The 22,035-nt window shown below is 33.4% G+C and overlaps 1 protein-coding gene across 1 annotated transcript; it reads left to right on the top strand.

Moving 5' to 3' along the window:
* Positions 1–10,692: 10,692 nt before the first annotated feature.
* On the top strand, positions 10,693–12,683 carry LOC126588593 (transcription factor RAX2-like). The gene is made up of 3 exons (XM_050253698.1): positions 10,693–10,957; positions 11,082–11,211; positions 11,609–12,683. The coding sequence occupies exons 1-3, from the start codon at positions 10,822–10,824 to the stop codon at positions 12,393–12,395; spliced, it is 1,053 nt and encodes a 350-aa protein (XP_050109655.1). The 5' UTR covers positions 10,693–10,821; the 3' UTR covers positions 12,396–12,683.
* The last annotated feature ends 9,352 nt before the right edge of the window (positions 12,684–22,035 follow it).

Below are 22,035 nucleotides of genomic sequence, written 5' to 3'. Positions count from 1 at the left end.
TGCTAAAACTGGGGAGAACGGATAGATGCCAGTGTGCGGCGGCGTAGCACAAGTGACGACAAGAAAGCACCACAAATTTATTAGCACGTTTGATTCCATTTTGGTTTCGAGCTCAAGGAGACAGACCATTATTTCACCCTCAAAGAATTTTGTGGCTGTAGGTGTAATCAACCCCATTAATTGCTGCAAGTGGTAGATTGCTCAGATAGTTAGAACATTTTTCTTGAACTCATTGTTAGTCGCGGATCCAGCAAAAATTATTTGAAGGGTTATATTTAAAAGTTCAAAAATTTCTTAGACATATGATAACTTTAAAAATTAAACCATAGTTTCATCATTCATAAATTATAGAACAAATAACAATACAAGTTACAATTGTCCACGACACGTTTTCAATATAAATCACCATGCTAACACTCAACTATTGAATCCTCATTAGGTTATGCAATGAACTTCATTGCGAAAAAAAGGTTCTTTCCACTAAATTAGTGACAACCAATAGAATTGAAGCCACTATAATTAGCAAATACACATGATTATATACTATGTTCCTCCCTGTTTCCACCATTTTATGTTTGCAAGGCTACCAGTTCCTTTCAATTGAGAAAATTTACTACTTGAACGCATAGCAAGAATATAATACTCAAATTGATATTTAAAAAAAATAATAATAAGAACGACAACTCTTCTTTCAGGTATTTTATCAAGCAGTTATAGGGCATGTTATGAAGGACAACTCCAACCTTCAAAGAGGCAGCTTCCAAGTCATTCATAAAGATTCATCGAAATTCGGAAAGTCAGCTGACCCCCGCCCCTTAATGGATCCGCCGGTGCTCTATGTGTCCAAATTCAAACTCTCCACAACTGCTGGCATCAACCCAGAATTTGCTTCTCTTTTCCATATTTTGTGTCGGGTCATATGTGTACGAACTAAAATGGCCCAAGCTTCGATCCATACAAAAAATGAGGACCAATATTTTGACCCACAATAAATAATAATGAGGCCCAAGCTTTAGACCCGCAAATTTACTTTAATGTATGCATCCAATTTTTTTGTTTTTGTTTTTTGTTTTGAAAGTGTTTTTTTTTTTTTATAGTAAAAGTGATATTCTACACTGATTTATAGTTAGAAGGAGGGATGATGTGTTTGAACTTGGAACACAATGAGTTGAAGAGAAAAATCTAATCATTAGGGCAATTGAGCACTTACTATTTTTTTAACTTTAATATGACCAATTTCACCAGGTTATGAAAATTTTCGAATACACATTAAATTTGCACACCTTATACAATGGAACAAAAACGTTGGATCAGTGTTAGACCAATTGGTCTAATGATTTTTGTTCCATTGTGTAAGTTAAATGTTCAAACTTGATGTGCACTAGAAGAAGCCCCGAGAGAGAATATAACAGTGTCGTGTTTGAAACAAAGGTTGAAGATGAAGGATGGTGCCATGAAATATATTCTTCGGAGGTGGGCCTAAACCTAGTGGAAACATGTTAAAACAAATCAAGTAATTGGAGACGATTGAGAAGAGACACTACTTCTGCTCAAAGATCTTGGATACTGCCATGCATGACCTAGTAGCTAGGCTAGCCACGACTCTTGTCCGACGGTATAAATCGTCAAATCCTTCTCATAAAGTGCTGCTGTATGTATTCCTTGTAATACAGAGTGTGTTGCAAGAACTAGAAGGGTACGAACAACACTTCATTTTACACAATAAGAAAAAGATTATCGTCAGCTGTTAACTTGTGCTGCGTGCGCATACTAAGGATTAGTAGTCCTCGATTAACATGGGAAAAATTTTCATTGTGACCGGAACACGAATAGTACATCACATGTTTTTATATAAGTTGTGGTAAATTTTATTTTTAAAGTTATTAACTTTTTTATACTCATATCCCACAATTTATATAGAGACATGTGATGTACTATCTCGTGTTCCGATCACACTAAAAAATCTCTCAATTAATGTTGAGGTATCACGTTGATCCATGACGCACAATCAATCATGCAATATGTACCTAGTTAGTTGTGGAGATAAATATCGATTTTTGTTGAGCGACATCGTAATTAAGAGTATATAGACATTCACACGAGGTTCTTTATTGTTAGTTTTCTCACTCTCCAATATTGTTTGTATGAAAAAATCAACATATCAAGGACAGACTTTATATGTAATAGAGAAATAAAAGAAATAAAATGCTTTGTATCATTGTGTAAGCTACTATAAATTTTTACACACCTCATTCTGTACAATTAATGTAGTGGCTTGTCAACTTTTCTTGTAGGGATTAGATGAAGTGATTTCAAGTTTAGGAATGTATATGAAATGATAGAAGTACTATTGTTTATTTAGACTATCACACATTCACATTCGAAAAGACTGTTTGTTACGAATCATGTGCAAATGCAATCAGGCATTCCATAATAGCCTATTCTATGATAAAGAACCTTTCCATGCATGCATACCAATCTTGACTTGAATAAGAATGGAGACAAATCAAATAAATGGATTTCAAACCATATTCATTGGAATTTGCAGAGAGTTTCTAATCCTTTATGGTAGAGTTATCCTTCTTGTCAAATTCAAATAATTTCTTAGAAGTTCCTCCCAACCAAATGAAGTCTTTAGAGTTTATTGAACATACATTGATCAAAAAACATGTTATAGTTGATCAAATTAATAAGTGCATGAGTCAATACAAATTCATATACTTGATTAATGAAAATCACAATCAAATGAGTTGCTTCTTTACCAAGTTCAAGCTCAACAAAGCATATTCAATCATTACTAAAACCTGAGGAATTTATAGTTAAAATGTTTAAGGTACGAATTCCTACTATAGAAAAATTCCAAATTAACATTCTTTTGGTAAACCTTATAGACTGAGCATGGTCCACCACTAACATAAGATATTGTCTCAACTTAATTACATATTATTAGGTGTTGAGTTTTATCACAAAAGGTATCGGTGATGTCAAGGGTGGAAACTTAGGCAAGTCCTCAGGAGTTTCTAGTATTTTGAATAATTCCATCAGGATTGAGGGCTTTATATATGAGCATACCCCTTTCCATATATTAATTGCATATTATTTTGTCATATGTCCGATTTGGGATCCTATTCCACAACACTTTTCCTCACGAGTGGCCTCACACGGGGTCACATGGGAAACCAATTCCACATCGAGAACTGGTCAAGTCATTATACCAGAGTTAACGCAACCTCTCGAAAGTCGGTCATCATTCAGAGACTAGAATCAACACAACTTTTTGAGGGCCTAGTCATTCAATATCCTTAAGCTAGATTTACCGCAACTTTTCGAAAGCCCAACCTATGGAAGCAGATTTGAGCTCAATAAATTTGGCACAAGACATGTTGAAAGAATAGTTTGCTCTATTACCATGATAAACTTTATAGACCCAACATGGCAACCACTGATATCACCAATATGGTCCTTACTTAACCACTTTTTACTAAGTGTTGAGTTTTATCATAAAAGATCTCAATAATATTAGAGGGAAAACTTTCATATATTAATTTTATATTATTTTGTTATATACCCGATATGAGATCTTGTTCTCAAACATCTTTGTTACCGCAATGTCAAACTCCTAACTATATAGACACCAACCTCAACCACCCGAGAAAAAGGGTTTAAAAGATGTACTTTAACTTGTTTAATAAATTAAACATGTACACAAATTGAAAAATATATGGCGGAACTTAGTAGTTCATTTGTTTTTGAGTATTTTTTAATAAAATATTCTATGATGTCAGATATATATGATATTTTAAACTTTTTAATCGTAAAATTTTGATAAAAAATTTAGTAGTTGAAAAACTCGAAATATTCAATAGTACTCCCATAAGAGATATGCTATCAACACATCCTATTTTATTTCTTACACACCTTTGATAATTTATGTCCGTTGATCTTCTTCAATTCATCCGATCCGACGGCCGAAAATTAAAAAAATGTGTGAGAAGTAAAATGAGGTGTGTGGATATCACCACCCCTCCCATAAATAATCCCTCGATTGACATTCAAATTCGTAGCTCCCTAAATGCCTTAGAGATTTGACAGATTGATTGCTTTTTCTTCCTCTCCCAAGCCCTCTAATCCGTGGAAGTTAGAACCAAATCTCAATTCTCATCAAACCAACCCACCCCAAATGCCATGCAATTCAACAACCAAATCCCACTGCCCCCTTCCCATTTAGCCTGACTCACTCATACCGCCATACGACCCTGACATTAGTAATATAAGAAATGCTAGAAAACTCCAACCAACGGCAGCACGATGCCCGATGCACCAAACGAAGACACGTTTCGTGCGGTGAGCCACTGAGGCCGTAGCGCGAATCTTGAACACGATGCTTCCCGCCATGGCTGTCGCAATTTGTGATGTCACTAATTAGCTAGACAGCCGAGGCGGCTGATCCTGGAGTCGAAATCCCAGTTAATTAAATTGATTCTCATTTAGGTTAACTCGATCATTTTTCACACGACTTATTAATGCACCATGAAAATAACGAAAAAAAAAAAAAATTTCGGGTCAACACGATTAATAATAGGATCGAATCACCTATTAATAACATATTCTTAACGAATTTACACGCGAATAACCTATTAATAAAAAGGTTAGTTTGATAATTTTAAACAAACTATTAAAAAAAACCTTACTAGTTACTACGATAGCCATAGTACTTAATCTCATATAAGTGGGAAAATTTTCCAAAGCACATTAAAAAATACACAGCAATTTAAAAATACCAAAGCAAGTTTAAAAAATTCACAATAAGTCATTACAAGTGTTAAAAATATGAAAAAAAAATGCAAATACTTGGGGTCACATCATTTAAGCTTTGACAATGGGTACATCGTCATTTGAATTTTTAAAACCTACAAACCCTCATGAATAGTATTTTTAGGGGGAGTTCAAAATAAATAAAATTCATACTGATTAATGTCCAAGTTGAAAAAAGATTATATAAACGCAGGTGATTGATTCTCTACCCTTAGACAATGGTTACATCGTCGTTTAGATTTTTAAAACCCTCCAAACCCTCATAAATAGTTTCTTTGTTTGAGTGCAAAATAATAAAAATTCATAATAATTAATGTAGATGTGTGAAAAAATTAAAAAAAAATTACAATCGCTCGTACTGACAAGCTTTATAACTTTCGTGAAAGGCTCAACTCCGAAATCTGACACCATAATCCATAAACCATAGATTTATATTTAACCGTCCATTGTCGTTTACGCTTAATTCTTCTCACCAAATTTCGTTTTTCAAATTTTATTTTTTGAAAACATGATCTTTTAGTGGATGTAGAAAAATAAACGATTTGAATAGTGGATATCACGTTCTGGGGTTTACAGTTAATTGAAATATGAGTCAATATTATATAATTTGTAGAAACTTTATAAACTTTGAGCATTATTTTCACTAACCGTATCTGAACTTGATATGAACAATTTGAATAGTTCATTTTTCTGCATCCACTAAATCAAAAATCATGTTTTCAAAAAAGGAAATGTGAAAAAAAAAAACTAAATCTGATGAGAAGAATAAAGCGTAAAATGACAATTGACGGTTACATTTAAATCTATGGTTTATTGATTATGGTGTCGGCTTTCGGAGTTGAGCCCTTCACGAAATTTATAGAGCTTGTCATTATGAGCATTATATATTCACTCTTCTATATTAATTGAAAAACTATTAAAAACGTTACTACAATAATATGTGACAATATGTTTTTATGTTTTGAAATAATATATATGTGACAATGTGATATGTAAATACTAATTTAGTCTTATGTTTTCATTTCATTATCTATTGATTTAAAATATATTTTCTTTAACGGGTAATGGGCCGGGTCATCTTACCTGTTAATATTAACGGGTCGGGTCCTATTACCTGTTTATTTTAACGAGTGTTACATGAAACAACCCATCAAGATATCAGGTATGTCACGAAAGCGACACGAACACAGGAAACACTATACAAATGCCAAGTCTAATTTTGATCCCTAGAGTAGGTTTGCTTCTACATGGTCCTGAAATTGGTATAACTCTTTGTTTTGGTCCTTAAATTTCAAAATTGACCAATTTCATCCCTAATATTGATTGTCACAAGTCAATTTGGACATTCTGTCCAGTTTCCGCCCATTTTAGCACTAAAAGTGGTCATGTTGGCCCGAAAATCCCTGTTAAATATAAAGGTCCTCATTTTTGTTCCTGGAGTATGTTTGCTTCTATAATGGTCTCTAGAATTGGCATGCCTCCTTATTTTGGCTCCTAGAGTTAAAAATCAATCAATTTTGTCCTAAAGATTGGTTGCCGCTAATCAATTTGGTCATTCCTTCTAGTTTGCATCTATTTTAGCGTTAAAAGTGGTCTCCTTTTTTTTTATTTTTCACACCAAAAATAAGTGCAAGATAACTTGTTAGAAAAAAAACTCATCAAATTTCTAGTGATCGATGCAATAATGAGTATTTGTGATACCTCCCACAGTTAACGAGAGTAGGGATAACTTCCTAAATTAGTGTAATGGGTCGAACAATAGAAGTTTATAGAGACAACTCAAAAAGGTTGACCAATAAAAGGTTCAAGTACCACCAAATCCAAATGGAACCCTAACTTTTTAGAAGGCCACTTCAGTTATTAAATTTGTAATTGTTAAGCCTGCAACATTTGTCTAGCTTAGTTTTGCCAACCGTTGAGAAAGTGATGAAGACACAAGCATGCACGTCCAAGACTAATGGTCAATGTAATGACACTCATGTCACTAATTTTTTAATTTGGTTGGGGAATAGTATTTTTTTTTTCGTATTATATCTTATATAGCATGCTTCCTTATTATATATATATATATGTGTGTGTGTGTGTGTGTGTGGTTAGATTAGTGTATCTTTGTGAAAAACACTTCAGTTCTGTTTGGGATAGAGGAGAACAACAAAATTCATGAAAAAATTGAGAGATGAAATATGATAAGAGGAAAATTTGTGCAAAAATGTACGTAGAGAATACTAGATTAATGATTTATTTTTGCATATACATACATACATACATATATATATATATATATATTATATTCTCTCTTTTCCTAGTCCCCCCTTCCCTCCACCATCTTTCTAACGCATATCGGCATATACATACTTCCTTCAAGATTTAGCACTAAAAACTAAGGATGGTGCTATCTTCATACACTTATTTTTACATTTCACATATTCATTGTCAATTTCTGTCTTTTGATCTTCTTCAATTCATTTGATCCGACAACGAAAATGAGAGAGTGTTTAAGAGGTAAAAATGCGTGTGTAGACAACACCACTCGAAACTAAAAGCGAAATGTCCCTCCCCTTTTCTTCCTTTCTCCCCTAACACATACGCAAGAATCAATTGTTAATGTCAGATGCAATAATAATAATCTAAGTGCTATAGTAGTTTGGTTCAAGCCTAGGGCTTTTTTTTCTTTAACATGTGTTTCACATGTATGTAAACTATCAAAAGAAATTTGGAGAAGCTTATTGTGAAGAGTACGCCTGCATATTTTCCTTCCACAGGGTCTTGTAACTTCGTAATGCCTTAATGGCTTAGTGCTTAATAGAAAATGAGTCTGTACACAGTTCAATACACAAAGAAGTAATTTTCACTCTCCCTGACAAACCCAAGAGAACTACATCAATGGAATTTTAGGATTGATGTTTTGAACACTTCCTTATGGTCATGCAGATACCCTATCAATTTCTTATGATCATTTTCTGGTAATCTTCGGACATTTTATATATGACTTGATGCATAACCACTTTAACGATAAAACCCAAAATGACCCAATGTTTACAACAACCAAAACCCTAATGTATATATTTTTTATTTTAGGGGATCAAAATTTATAATATTAAAAAATATATGAACGAAATTTTCTCTCACTAATGCACCGAACCAAACAAAATTACAACCCATAGCCCTTACATTTACAGTTGGCAGCACATTTTTCAATAGGTCAACCTGATTTCAGACTATGCATTTCCAATTTTTATTATGCAGTTGTGCATTAGGTGATACGAAAAATAAATGGTTGAAACAAAACATAAAAGATTTAATAGATGTAAAAATCAAATTAAAATTTTAAACCACATATAACATTTAGTACTACGTAACATTGAAGATGTTATACATACAAAATTACAATTTTTTTCTTCTTTTTATAACAATGTAGAGTGGTCATCATTCCTGTACCAAACAATTTTGTATTTTTTGGCTTGCAACATCATGTATCTAGGTAGGGTCCCTCAGAGTGATCCATTATTAGGCCTCTATTTCAATGGGTTGCTCAGAAACCCAAATAGTGAACCTAGGTATACCCCAACTATGATCGATGTATCCCAGTGAGGAAATGCTACAATGTACGAGAACTATCTCTGAAGATTGTTTGCCTGTTTTAAACTAGTTGTGACAATAGCTATGATGCATCGTCAATCCAAGGAGGAGGCATTGATTAGCCTCTACGGTCCCCGGCACCTGATCAGATGAATTTAAGGGTAAAGGTTCTGATTGATGGGTCCGAACTATATGATCACTCTCATCAGTTACTCTGCATGTGCATCTCATGTACTGTACTCTAGCTACTAGATAACAAAGATCATGATTATTGTGTAATGATTCTTTGATATTTTATACAATTGATAAGAAAAGCTAAAAACAATAAGAAGGCATAACCCCATCTTTACTTCAACTTTTAAGCTACTTAGGAACTTTTTTTTTGCGCACCGCTTGGTTCTATGTAACTAAAGTGATTGTCATATTTGTATTGAGAATCCATCACTTTTTCATTTTGCACTTGCAAATCCGTATATTTTAATAAGTGCATATCATATAGCAAGTTAATTGGAAGTACAAAGACAACTTTCTTTTCCTTTTCCCTAGTTTTTGTGTTGCTGGAAATAAGTAAGAACGATCACAAACTAACTACATTGAGATGTGTGAAGATATAGCAAATGAAATAATAAAGAAGAAGAAAATTTTCTTTTCATTTGATTCATCCATTATATAGAGTGACTGAGATATATATATATATATAAAATTCGCATACAACATAACTCTTCTATATATAACCTAACCGTACGTGTCTAGAAAATTAGGTTAGGTAATACAAGTTTACCAAATTGTATTAGATTGTATCAAGAATCCAATATAGTGTATCCACAACATAGATGCAATATGATCATTGATATGAAAAGTGAATTATATTGTAATAATTTCATCATCATGTACCTTCGGACAAATATAATATCTTGATACGAAAAAGTGATATTGTGATGCGTTATGTATATATATAGTTGTTTCACATATATGAATATTAATTAAATCGGTTCTTAACATATTTTATGTTATCACGTGGATCTTGTTTAATAGATATAATGATGAAATTTGAAATTAAAAAACACATTGAAGGATTATATATGAAGAACTTCATTCATTATTTTGAATATGAATTCAAACCTATATGTATCTTAAACTGTGTTAAACTTAATTGCACTTTTCTAGTCAAGTTTATATATGAGCCACAGATCGTCAATCAAACTAACAACCCTTAAATCAAGTTATCGACAATATCAATAATATTGACTACATATTTGTGTATTAATACAATTAATTAGAGAAAAATTGGAGCTAACTATATTTTATGTCATCCCTCGTCTTAAGTGATTTTCAACATATGCTAAAAGGTTCCAATTTTATCATCTTGCATCATGAGCTTTTAAATCGTACAAATTTATGTTTGTCGTTTATTCACAAGACGATCCTCTTTTACATGGATGCAGTAAACGATGTGGGATCCATTTCTAGGCTGCATAGAAGTCACACTTACATATACATATATTAGGGCCATACTGTATAATTAGTTATCTACAATGAACATTGACTACAAGAGAAGCCAAAGTTCCATGACGACTAGTTTTGGCCCATATGCTACAAGTATATGGTTTTCACATTTGATATGTCTCACATTTATAACATCAACAAAGCACAAGATAGTCAAATAGAAATAAGACAAAAATGGATACATTTTCAAATCTTATAAAGCGATGTGTGAAAACTAAAACTTGATCCTTTTTATAACTATTCCAAACTTGATTTAGGTATAAAATGTTATTAGCCCGAAAAATTATATCATGTTGATTCTCTTTAAAAAGATTTTCTTAGTTTTGAAGTTCCATACCAAGTTATGTCTATTTAGCTTGTGGCTACTGCTTTGGGACCGTGATTTGGAAAAATGTCAAAAATGACGGAGGCCTCTAGCCATGACTTCAATTGCCTATATTTTTTTTTTGTTTTCATTTTTTTTCTCCAAAATTTTGAAGAAAATTTAAACTTCAATTGCATATATATTTTGTTTCTACTTAGTAGAAAACTTTGGATACTTTCTTTGAGAAAAGACGTATGAGAGTGAAGGATGATCATGATAAATGATGATTTGATTTTGTGGGGTGCCAACGTATATGAGATGGAAAGTTAGAAAGTTAGAAAGTTCGATTAGCTAAGCTAATTGGCATAGGAGTTAGAAATCTGATGATTGAACATTGTCTCTCATTTTGACTTAAAAGCCTACCACTGAATAAAATATTTTTTTTCTAGTGTACCACGCTGTCCAAGTCCAAACCCTTCTATACCATTATTAAGGCATATCATCACCTCCCCAACCAAAGTCCATTTCAAAAGGTGTGAGACCTTTGTTTCCTCAAAAGAGTTTAGTTGATACCCAAGAGATCAAAAGCTAGACTTCTCTCCCAGAGAGAGAGAGAGATGGGGAGGGCTCCTTGTTGTGACAAAGCAAACGTGAAGAAGGGACCATGGTCACCAGAAGAAGACTCAAAGCTAAAGGAGTACATAGAGAAATATGGGACTGGTGGGAATTGGATTGCTCTCCCACAGAAAGCTGGTAAGGGTTCAATTCTTCTCCCTCTCCCTCTCCCTTCGCCGCCCCCCCCGCGGCTCTCTCTCTCTCTCTCTCTCTGTGTGTTGTTATTTATGTTTGGGTTAATTAAATTGGGTGTTTGGATCAGGTCTGAAGAGATGTGGGAAAAGCTGCAGATTGAGATGGCTTAACTATCTGAGGCCAAACATCAAACATGGAGAATTCTCTGATGAGGAGGACAGAATAATATGCAGCCTCTATGCTAGCATTGGAAGCAGGTAACTCTCTACTCTACTCTTACTAAATATATTAATTAATTTCTCTTTTTACCTAATTTCCAAAGCTATATTCTAGAGTCTACTCTTTTTTTTTCCTTTAATTATCACTTGCTATCATGAAAGATGTTGATGACCTATCCAAAATCAGTACCAAAGAAAAGGAAAAAAAGGAGAAAAAGAAAAGACAAAGATTATGTCATGTTTTTTTTTCCTTATTTTATCTTGTTTATAGAAACTACTGCATATATCAAGAATCTGCTATTTTTGGATATTTTCACTGAGCATGCCAAGTTTGGATCTAGCATCAACACCCACTTACAGCTGTTAAGGGAAAGCCAGAATAAATTTCTGCTTCTTCTGGTACTTACTGAATAATTATATATGTAATTAACAACAGGTGGTCAGTTATAGCTGCACAGCTGTCAGGCAGGACTGACAATGATATCAAGAACTATTGGAACACCAAGCTCAAGAAGAAGCTCATGGGGATGCATATGGCTTCTCCTCCAGCTCGTCACCACCATAGAAATTTACCAAAACCTCCCCCATTTCCTCCATTTCCTTCTTCTCATCACAGTTACCAAAACCAATCATTGATTCAATCTGAACCTCTCTCATCACTGTACAAAGACCTAAGCAATTACGACAGATCTTTCTTAGGGTTTGAAGTGCCACTGCCACTGCCACCACAAGTTTCACTGACATCCAGTAATTTCTCAAATACTTCCACCAACTCCTTTTCTCTTTTCCAAACCCTAAATTACCCAGCTGGAGTGAAGAAAAATAACAACAATAACCTCCTCATGTTTGGAAGTGAAGGAAGTTGCAGTACTTCATCTGCTGGAAGCTGTAATAACCAGATCAGCTATGACTACTGCAGCAGATCAGAGATTAATAACATCAAACAAGAAGAAATGGGTTTTGATCATCAGAGCTTCATGATGCTTAACTATGGCAACCAATGGACTGAGAGGCCAAATGGATTTTATTTTGAAGCAGAAAACAACACATTAGAGTTTACTGATCTGGATGAAGATGTTAAGCAGCAGCTGATTAGTTCTGGTAGTAAAAATACTAATAATCATGATACTATTATTAACGGTTCCTCTACGTCTAACTGCTTATTATTCAATGTTGATGAAAGCAAGACAGAAGATGATGAGGAGGTCATGTATTTCTACTGAAGTTATTGAATGCTAGTAGCTTCGGAATGCTGAAGAGTTATTGAGTCTACTGACTGACTGTTGTAAGTAAAATGATCAGAAGGATTTGATGGGGTATGGTGAGTGGGGGTGGGGGAGATATTCAGGAAGATTGACTCAGTGGACCTCTAATCTATATGTTTCTGAACTCTGAATCTGATATATGCGATGATTTGTTTTTTTTGACAGTACATGGTGAAGCCCATTTTATTTTGTTAATTTGTGCATTTCATTTTGAGAGTACGTGAATGCTGATGATGATTAAGATGATATGTTGTTGTACGGTCCTTCACTGCAACGTCTTCAGAATAAAAAATGTGTCATGAAAGCTAGAAAGAACATACAAAAGATGAAAAATGTTCTTTTGGTCAGAATGAGAAAAGAAATTCATGGCTACTCAATCTTGAGTTTGATATCAAGAATAAATATAAATTAATATGTACTTTTAATACTTTATTCTTAACATTTGATATCAAATTCAATTGTGAGCAATTATACATCCTTAATCACTAAAATGACCAAAAAAACGAGACTACGGTTTTATATATTTTTGTTGTAAAAAAAAATTCCTTTATCCAATCTAAATTCTATTTAACATAAATTCTTGACTTCGCTATTCACTACCACTAAGTAACACAAGACAAAAAGTTGATGCCGGAAATTTTGGACTTTTGCCAAAAGGCTCGAGCTCTAAAATATGGTTTATTATTAATAATATGTCTCATAAAATATTATTAACAATATGTCTCATAAAATATTTTGTGCAATAGTTAAAACCCAAGGGCGGTTGATCAGTCCACAACCGATTGTCTTTGTAAAGACACCCTTTAAAAGTAAGTTTCTTTATATATTCTTTGTATTTTTTGTTATTTCATGTTTTTATACATAATATTTTATAATATTAATACAAAAATTAACGTTAGATTATAAAATGTCAAAGAGTTTACACAAAAAATTTACTTTGACAAAGTTTCCAGGTCTCTTGTCTGTAAGTCGGCATGCCAATGCCATGATGATAAGAATGGGTTGCCAGGAACAGTAGTACTGTTAATAAATTGGACTCTACAAATAAAATTGATTCTGCAAGAAACGAAGTAATGAGTACTCTTGATTAGACTGTACAACATTTGGGGAGGCGATACTCAATCGCGAGGTTCTTTGAAATAAGTTGTATTTTTATAAACAAAAAATAAATAATATTGTCCATTGAAAGGAAAAACTGTTTGAGCTCAAAAGTAAACCAGAAAAAAAAAGAAAAAAAACAAAGCAAAAGAAGGTTTCTAAAATATTTAGCCAATGATAGTCATTTAAAATGTGTGAATTGTAAATGATGAATAATAGATGAATTTAATCTATAATGTATGAGATAAAGGTACAAAAAAAAAAGTTTTGCCCTTGAATTGGGTTAAAAAAACAAAAACATATTTTGTCCCAAAACAAAATGGCAATTACCATTGCCATACCCTGCCAACCAAACTTTTGGCAATACCGAAAGTTTGGTACGGTAATGGTAATAGATTTTACCAAACCGAAAGTTTGGTACTGTAATTGGTATAAGGGTTTTGGTACGGTAACCGTACCGAACCCACCCCTACTCATTTTAGTTAAAAATGGTCATTGAAATTAGCATAACTATTCATTTTGATTCTTAGCAATAAAAATCAATAGAAGTGGTCTCTGAGTTTGTCTACCGTAAAATATTTTTTCTTGAAATATATGTCAATATCCTCATTAAGAGGAGGAGTTAGTTTGACAAAAATACCTTTAAAAAGGTGGTCACTTGGTTCTTCACGTGACAATTCAACGAGCATATTGACAAATTTTTTACAGAAAGACCAAAATGATTTACAATGGATAAAATCATGAACCGCTTCTATCAATTTTCATTGTCTGAAACTAAAGCAATGAGTTGTGCCTATCTCAAAGACCATTTTGAATTAAAAGCTTCAAATGTATGCACCAATTTTTTCACCAATAATATCTCAGCTTATGACTCACTATATATCTTACTTGTCAATAATAAAGCTGAATTCAAATTTAAATCAATCAATTATTGTCACGTTACTTTTTGGAAAAAAAAAAATATCAGCCCATTATTTGATAAATAAAACTTTATGAACAAATTTAGTGTCTCAACCTTTAACTACTTTAACTCTAAACTCAAAAACCATTAGTCAATGGAGAAGATAAATTTTATTTAGACCCACTTTCTTATCTCTATATCCAACTAAAAAATTGGGTAAATTACATAGAAACCCCTCAGGTTTGAGGGTTTATTACAATCTCATACAACATCTTTAAAACATTTCACTTTTATACCTCACGTACTATTTTATTTCAAAATAACACCTCCGTTAGATTTTCCATCCAATGGTCTGTTAAATGCTGACGTGGCTACCACATTTGTGTTGATGTGGCTGACACATGGCAAAAAAATTAATTTTTTATACATTAACAATATTATAATATTAACCCTATTTAAAAATAAAAAAAACACCAGAAAAACCCGAACCCAGTCCCCTTCCTTCCCCTCACCTATATGTAAAAATCCCTTCCCCCAGAATAAGAAGAAACCAAACCCGTCCCCCGCCGGCATGCCACGACCCACCTATTCTTCCCCCTCCTCTCGCGACGACGCACCTACTTCCCCCCTCCGGCGACGAGGCACCCCCCCCGGCGACGACGCACCTACTCCCACCCCCCCGCGACGACACACCTGCTGTCCCCCCCCCCCCCCCCCCCCCCCCGACGACGACCCACCTGCCTTCCTCTGCCACGACGACCCACCTTCGACGATGAGCTCGCGACCCCCGCATGCGACTATTGCAGGTATTTAGGTTGTGGGTTGTGGTTTTTCAGGCAGTGGGTTGCAGGGGTTTCTAAGAAAACTAGTGAAAAAAAAAACAGATAAATGATTAAAGGTGGGGGCTTTGAGGTGGGAGAGGTGGAAGGGGATATGGGTTTTGGGGGAAGGAGACGCGTGGAGGCAGAGGGTGGCGGGGGAAGAGGCGGGAGAGGGGTGGAATTCGAAGTTCAAACCCTAGAGAGGGAGAGGGAATGAGGGAATTGAAAAAAGGGTGACAAGGAGTGTGTTAGGGTTGGTGTGGAGGAAGAAGAAGAGTGGGAGAGATGGGTAAGGGGGTGGGGACGGACGGACGGGAAGGAAGATATGGGTAAGGGGGTGGGGGTGAGATGTGGGGAAGGGGATCTGGTTCAGGTTTTCTGGTTTTTTTTTTTTTTTTTAAATAGGGTTAATATTATAATATTATTAATGTATAAAAAATTATTATTTTTACCATGTGGCAGCCACATCATCACAAATGTGGCAGCCATGTCAGCATTTAACAGACCATTGGATGGAAAATCTAACGAAGGTGTTGTTTTGAAATAAAATAGTACGTGAGGTATGAAAGTGAAATGTTTTAAAGATGTTGTATGAGGTTGTAATAAACCTCAAACCTGAAGGGTTTCTATGTAATTTACCCTAAAAAATTCTATCTACTAAATTTTCAAGTTTACCCTTATATAACAAATAAAAAAATAAAAATCGATATATCTATCTCTACACACAATAACCCAAAACCTCGCATACCACTGCACTCCATTATTTTCGGCAAAACAAATGCGGGCCGGCCAAACATTCCCTCGAAGCTGTCGAAGACTGTTATCTCCTTTCATTCTTTTAAATTTCATTCTTTTAAATTTCCTAATGCATGCAAATCCTTCATCCAAAATGTTTTTGTGTATCAAAGAAAATTCTTTACTTTTTATCTTTATTATTTTAACATATGATAATGTCTATACTAAGAGGGTGAAAGAGTGAGTTCAGTCTTATAATGGATTTGTCATAATAATGTAGTTCAAATTCGACTTTGACGAAAATCGAACCTATGACCTATCACTTACAAACAAAGAAGAATATCACTAGATTGTAGTACTAATAGGCGTATCAAAAAAAGTTTTGAATGGCTTTTTTTTTTCTTTTCTAATAGTCCTACCCAAAATGTTTTAAAATTCTTTGAGCGATTGGGCTTAACATGCATGTGCAAAATATTCTTTTGTGAAGATGTTAAATTCCAATGGGAAAAAACAGAACACATTTCAAGGCCAACCACCTCTCATTCTTCAAAAGAAATTAAACAACTCATGATTAGGGGTGACAATTCATATGAATAAGCCGTGTCTTGTAAAGATACAGTGTTAAATCAGAGGAAATGGGAAAATGATTCTCACCGGATTCATTTTTTAGGGATCTCGGGAATTTCGTGATCGTGACCGTTCATTATATATCATGTGGTCAGTTTTCGTTAAGTACTATTTATATTTAATTTTAAATTTTAAATTTTAAATAATTTCTGACCGTACGATATACGATCAACGGTTACGATCACAGGATCCCTAGGAAAAGGATCCTCGAGGAAATGAACATAACATGCCTGTAATAAAAATACGGCTTGTTGAGTTTATCAAATTAACATGTAACACACAGCATGATTCTTCTACCCGTTTATGGTAACGAAAATCTTAACCATCAAAATTTTGTTTTTTTGTTTTCTTTTTTTGCCAAATGATCATAGAATTTAATTAAAGGAGAATAGAAACGCTTAGCCAAAAGACAAACAATTAACTAAAAGCAAAATTTTTTTTATAACTAAAAGCAAATTTATTTACATGGGTTTCGTTGTTGAGAAACAAGAGAGGCAACATGTGTACTATCGCATTGCATGAGCAAGAGTTTGGCTACTTATTTACTTATTCTACTAGCCTTCATGAGTTTGACTACTTATTTACTTATTCTGCTAGCCTTCATGCATGCACGTTATTTTTTGAATCACGGAGTGCTACACGCGACTTGCATGTTTTAAATGTATTTATATATGTAAATTGACAAAAGGAAAGTCAAATATTTGAAGTAAATGAATAATCTTAGATCATGCTAGAAGAAACCACTCATAAACCAATTAAAACAGCTGAATTCACATAATAAAATCGGTTTCTATAGAATTTACATTAAGAATAGAGAAAATAATATTTAATAAACAATTGATTGAATCTCATTATTGCTAGCCCATTGTGAGGCTAAGCCCACCCTTCCCCCTTAGTGTAGATAATATCATTTGCCCACCATTAATTTTATCTACTTTAATAGTCTACACCAGTGGAGATGTTAGTCATTGACGTAAAGTCTGTATATCAAACACAAGCCCCTGGGGAATTGATCTCCTCTACCCACATCAGCTACCATATCTTGTACATGCATGAAGCCTTCCTGAAATGAAAATAAAGTTAAGTAACAAGGGGGGTTTCAATATTGTAGCCAGCAGAGTTCAATTTAGACTTGTATTTTATTGAAGTGACAGGGAATCCCTATCGGGAAGCAGTCCACAGCTCTCCAAATTTGTATGATGCAAATACAATATCTCTGTCAGTCATACGCCCCGGATTTATTAAAGTGGGAGCAGTTGACGTGTGGCCAATTGAAGATGCAGCCTTGAAAATTTGTTTCATCTAATATTATTCAATAATTTTGTCATTTTCTTAGTGAAAATTTCAATAATCCCAATAAAATCTCACTACTTATAGAAGTAAAAGAATGTGACGTCTCCACTTTATCACCACATAATTTGTCAATCTGCATCTTCAATTTGATTAAACAAATAGCCACTTGCCAGTTAGGGTTAAGGTTTTGTTTTATCAATTGATTTTCCAACTTGATTAATTTAAAAACAGTGGGGGAAAGCATTTCTAGGACTGTCTTTTCTAGTGAAAATGTTAGGTCAAAAAGTGTGGAACCTACTGCCAGTCTGACACTTCAAATATTTTAATTTCAATTATTTTAAAAACTTCTGTAATTATTTACAGGATGATGATGATCTGTTGTGAATAAACGTAGAGGATTCACAGATTGGGTATTGAAGTTTGCACATCCAAATCAAGGGGAGATTTTTTAATATGTCAGTATCACTGAATAATACGTTATATGTTATTATATAAGTGAAGATAAATTTTTTTTGTTTTTCAAATATCCCTCTATTTGTATATAACATATGAAATATATGTTTGTGTTTTGAACATACCGAAAATCTCCCCAAACTATTAGATTGAGAAAACAGAAAAGAGCCACTGTATTAAATTATATGAACAGTTTGTAGCTTGTTTCCTCCAAGTTGTCCGTGACTTTGATTTCATCATCTGGTTATAAACTAGCTATTTATGTCACACATTTTTCAATGAAATCGATCATCTTTGAGTACAAACATACCAAATCTATATACGTTAGAATATCTTCCCCAGTGAAATTCTTATCATTATATCCGTTGATAAAAACATTACATAAAAAGGTATAAAATATCGATGATATCGGAAATATCGGTAGTTCAAAAACACGGAAATTTCGATGAAAATATCGGAATATTATCGATATCGATAAAAATTGAATAAAAACCACGGAAATTGTAAGAAAAACTTGGAAATTTTTATTGAAACTTTGCAGGATGTTTATTTAGTCAATTATCTATTAGTTTATCACAAAAAAATTGGAAGGAAATGCATTCCATGATAGATATAACTGATTTAAGTGATTATAGCGAGCTGACAAACATTGTGAGTGTAGAAAATATGTAGTAATTAATGAAAGAAATTTAAACACACCATAATCATTTATATATAATGAATTAGTACAATATTTTACACTTTATACATTGCATGGTAAGATACATGAGTGACTTAGCAAGGTCTAAAATATCGATGATATCGGAAATATCGGTAGTCCAAAAAAATATCGGTAGTCCAAAAATACGGAAATTTCGATGGAAATATCGGGATATTATGGATATTTTAGACCATGAAAAGAGATACATTAGCTAGCAGTTGACTTGATCAAAAGATGTAAACAACAATCCTTCCACTTTAATCATGTTGTGCTTCTACGTAAATTTAGATAGTTAAGTTGATTAAAACAGTATGCTATAGTTAAGTTGGTTAAAACAGTATGCTCTTCTTTTTTACTTAAATATTGAATTTCACTCCTTGTAATTTAAAAAAAAATTCAATATAAATTATTTTATCTTTTGTCCAAAAAAAAAAGCATACTACTTCCATATTCATGGGATTTTGTAATTTTTTTGTTTCATAAAAGAATCAAGCGTCTCATTATTCTAAAAACAAACATTACAATATTCTTTGATGGACTGTTTTGTGGGGTGTTTCTTTAGGACTTATTAGTTAAACTTCCATTTGTCCATATTAGAGAAAGAGAATTGTTATTGGCACTCTAAAAATCTCATTCTACACTCCAAACTTTCTATATTTAGAAAGAAAAATACACTTGTGAAGAGTGTAGAATGAGATTTTTAGAGTTACAACAATAACACTTCCCTAGAGAAAAAGCTTATTCTTTTTCATTGACATTCGGATGAGAATGAATACTGATTTGCATTGCATGTATAAAATGCTACTGTAGCATCTATACGATAAGGTTGGTCTTGAAAGTTATCTAGCGTTTTCATACGATAATTTCTAATATTTTATTATACAGAAACTAATAAATTTCACCATCAACTACGAAATTAGAATGTGATGAAATTAAAAACATAAATGTATTACTTATTGCAATTAGTACTACAATCTAATAATATTTCTTTTCACTTGTAAGTGAAAGTCTTAGATTTAAATCTTGTGAATGGTATCCTCCCCCCACTCTTTATAGTAAATATATCGTTATAGAAAGAAAAAAATATATACACACACACACGAGCATGACCTCCCCCTAACCAAGGGAAGTAGGAGGTCAATTAAAAAAGGAGATGAGCTTATTATGTAATAGTTTCTTTTGTGGTATGTAATCTCCGATTTGTAATGATAATTGGGTTAGTAGGAATTAGAAGAGGAAAATATCATTTTCTTTCTCTCTCTCTTTTTTTTTTTTTTTTCTTTTGTAATTGTACAAGTTGCCAACATGTTACATGTGTTTGTACGTGCAATCAAGCATTACATCTTTGATATTGCAGGTTGAAGCTACAACTTTACGCTCTTCAATGGCCAACACAAATGTGCATTGCAAAAGTTGATATCAAAGACGACTCTAAAAATAAAAAAGCAGATGCAAATTTCGTGGTAAATTTCATCCTTCATCGAAGATATTTGACATCTACTAGAGCAAATTTCACATTACTCGATTAAGCATATGTTTAGAGAAGCCAACATGTCTGCTCATGGCTTTGCTAATGTAGTACATTACCATATCTAGTCTTGTGTTTGGTTTAATAATTTTCCTCACGTAATAGTTCTTAGGTTACTTTGTGACAAGTTTGGTAATAGGATTCATGTAGAATTTATTTGTAAGTTTGTTTTTCTCTCAAAAAAGGTCACCGTTTTTACCAATCTAAAATATCATTTTGCACTCTTCGTATGTGTATTTTTATTTCTAATTATAGAAAATTTAGAGTGCAAAATAAAAATTTTAAAATGCAAATAACGAATCTCAAAAAAGGGTTCATCTCTAAGCTAGGAATAGGCGTGGGCATAAAAACTGTGGAATCGTGAAACCAAATCAAACCGTTCATACCTATTTCAGTTCTAGTTTTCATCTTGTAGAACCGCAAAGAACCAAATCGAACCGTGAATATAAATAACTAATTAAACTTATTAATTGTATACATGTGTCACCAGATGAGTGGTCAAAACCAAATTGGTTTCACTTAGTGAGATTGCATGAGAGCATTTCTCAGACTTACTTCTCAATTAGGTTTCATAAGACTTGTGTTGAGGATTCTGATTATTTTTACTCTTATTAGTGAATGGTGCAATGACTAGAAACTGGGATGGCCGCGAGAATGATGAACATTATAAAAGGAAGATTGACCCTTCACCTTTTTGGACAAAGTTGATTTGCTTATGGTGCATACTAAGACCTAGGGAGAATTAGTAATGTTATTCAAATTGGAGGGGAGTAAAATTTATTCAAATTACTTTCTCTAAGGGTGAATTAGTACGATAATGTAGCTTTGTATGATGTTGGTTATCTATCTTTTGAATTTGGGTTTGGTTTTTTTCTCCATTTTTGGGTGAATGGTTTTTTTTCTTTTTTTTTTTGCTCTCTGTCAAAGTGCCAGGGATATTTGCATTTTGATTTAGTATTTGAAAATGATTTGTTTTGTTTGTAACTTTGTATAACCATTTTAGAAGACGTTTAGGAATGCATGCATGCAAAAAAATTGTAAACAACAAATAAACTTTGAATAGCATTTTGATTTGGTATTCATATCCTTTGGTATTCGAAATCGTAAACCAACATGAACCAAACCGGAATTGCCTTGAACCGAACTGTATGGTTTTGGTAATAAATTCAAACGGAACCACACCGCTCCGAACCGTTAATATATTCCGATTCCAGTTTGAGGGTGGAATCGGACCAAACCTCACTGTGCTCACCCCTAACTAAGAATCTCTTTGTAAGTTTGCTTATATTTCTTAGCTTCTATGTATTTGAGAACTACAAAGTCGGTGCCATACACAAAAAAAAAAAAAAAAAAAAAAAATTGCAGGAGGGACCACAAGCTATTGGACTACAAAGTCGCAATTCTTTTGCTCACTAACTAATGTCCAAACTATTAATCCGTTC

Source organism: Malus sylvestris, chromosome 11 (genome assembly GCF_916048215.2).
Source record: "Malus sylvestris chromosome 11, drMalSylv7.2, whole genome shotgun sequence".
In the NCBI taxonomy this organism is placed as follows: domain Eukaryota; kingdom Viridiplantae; phylum Streptophyta; class Magnoliopsida; order Rosales; family Rosaceae; genus Malus; species Malus sylvestris.
This window is presented reverse-complemented; position numbering and strand designations above follow the sequence as displayed.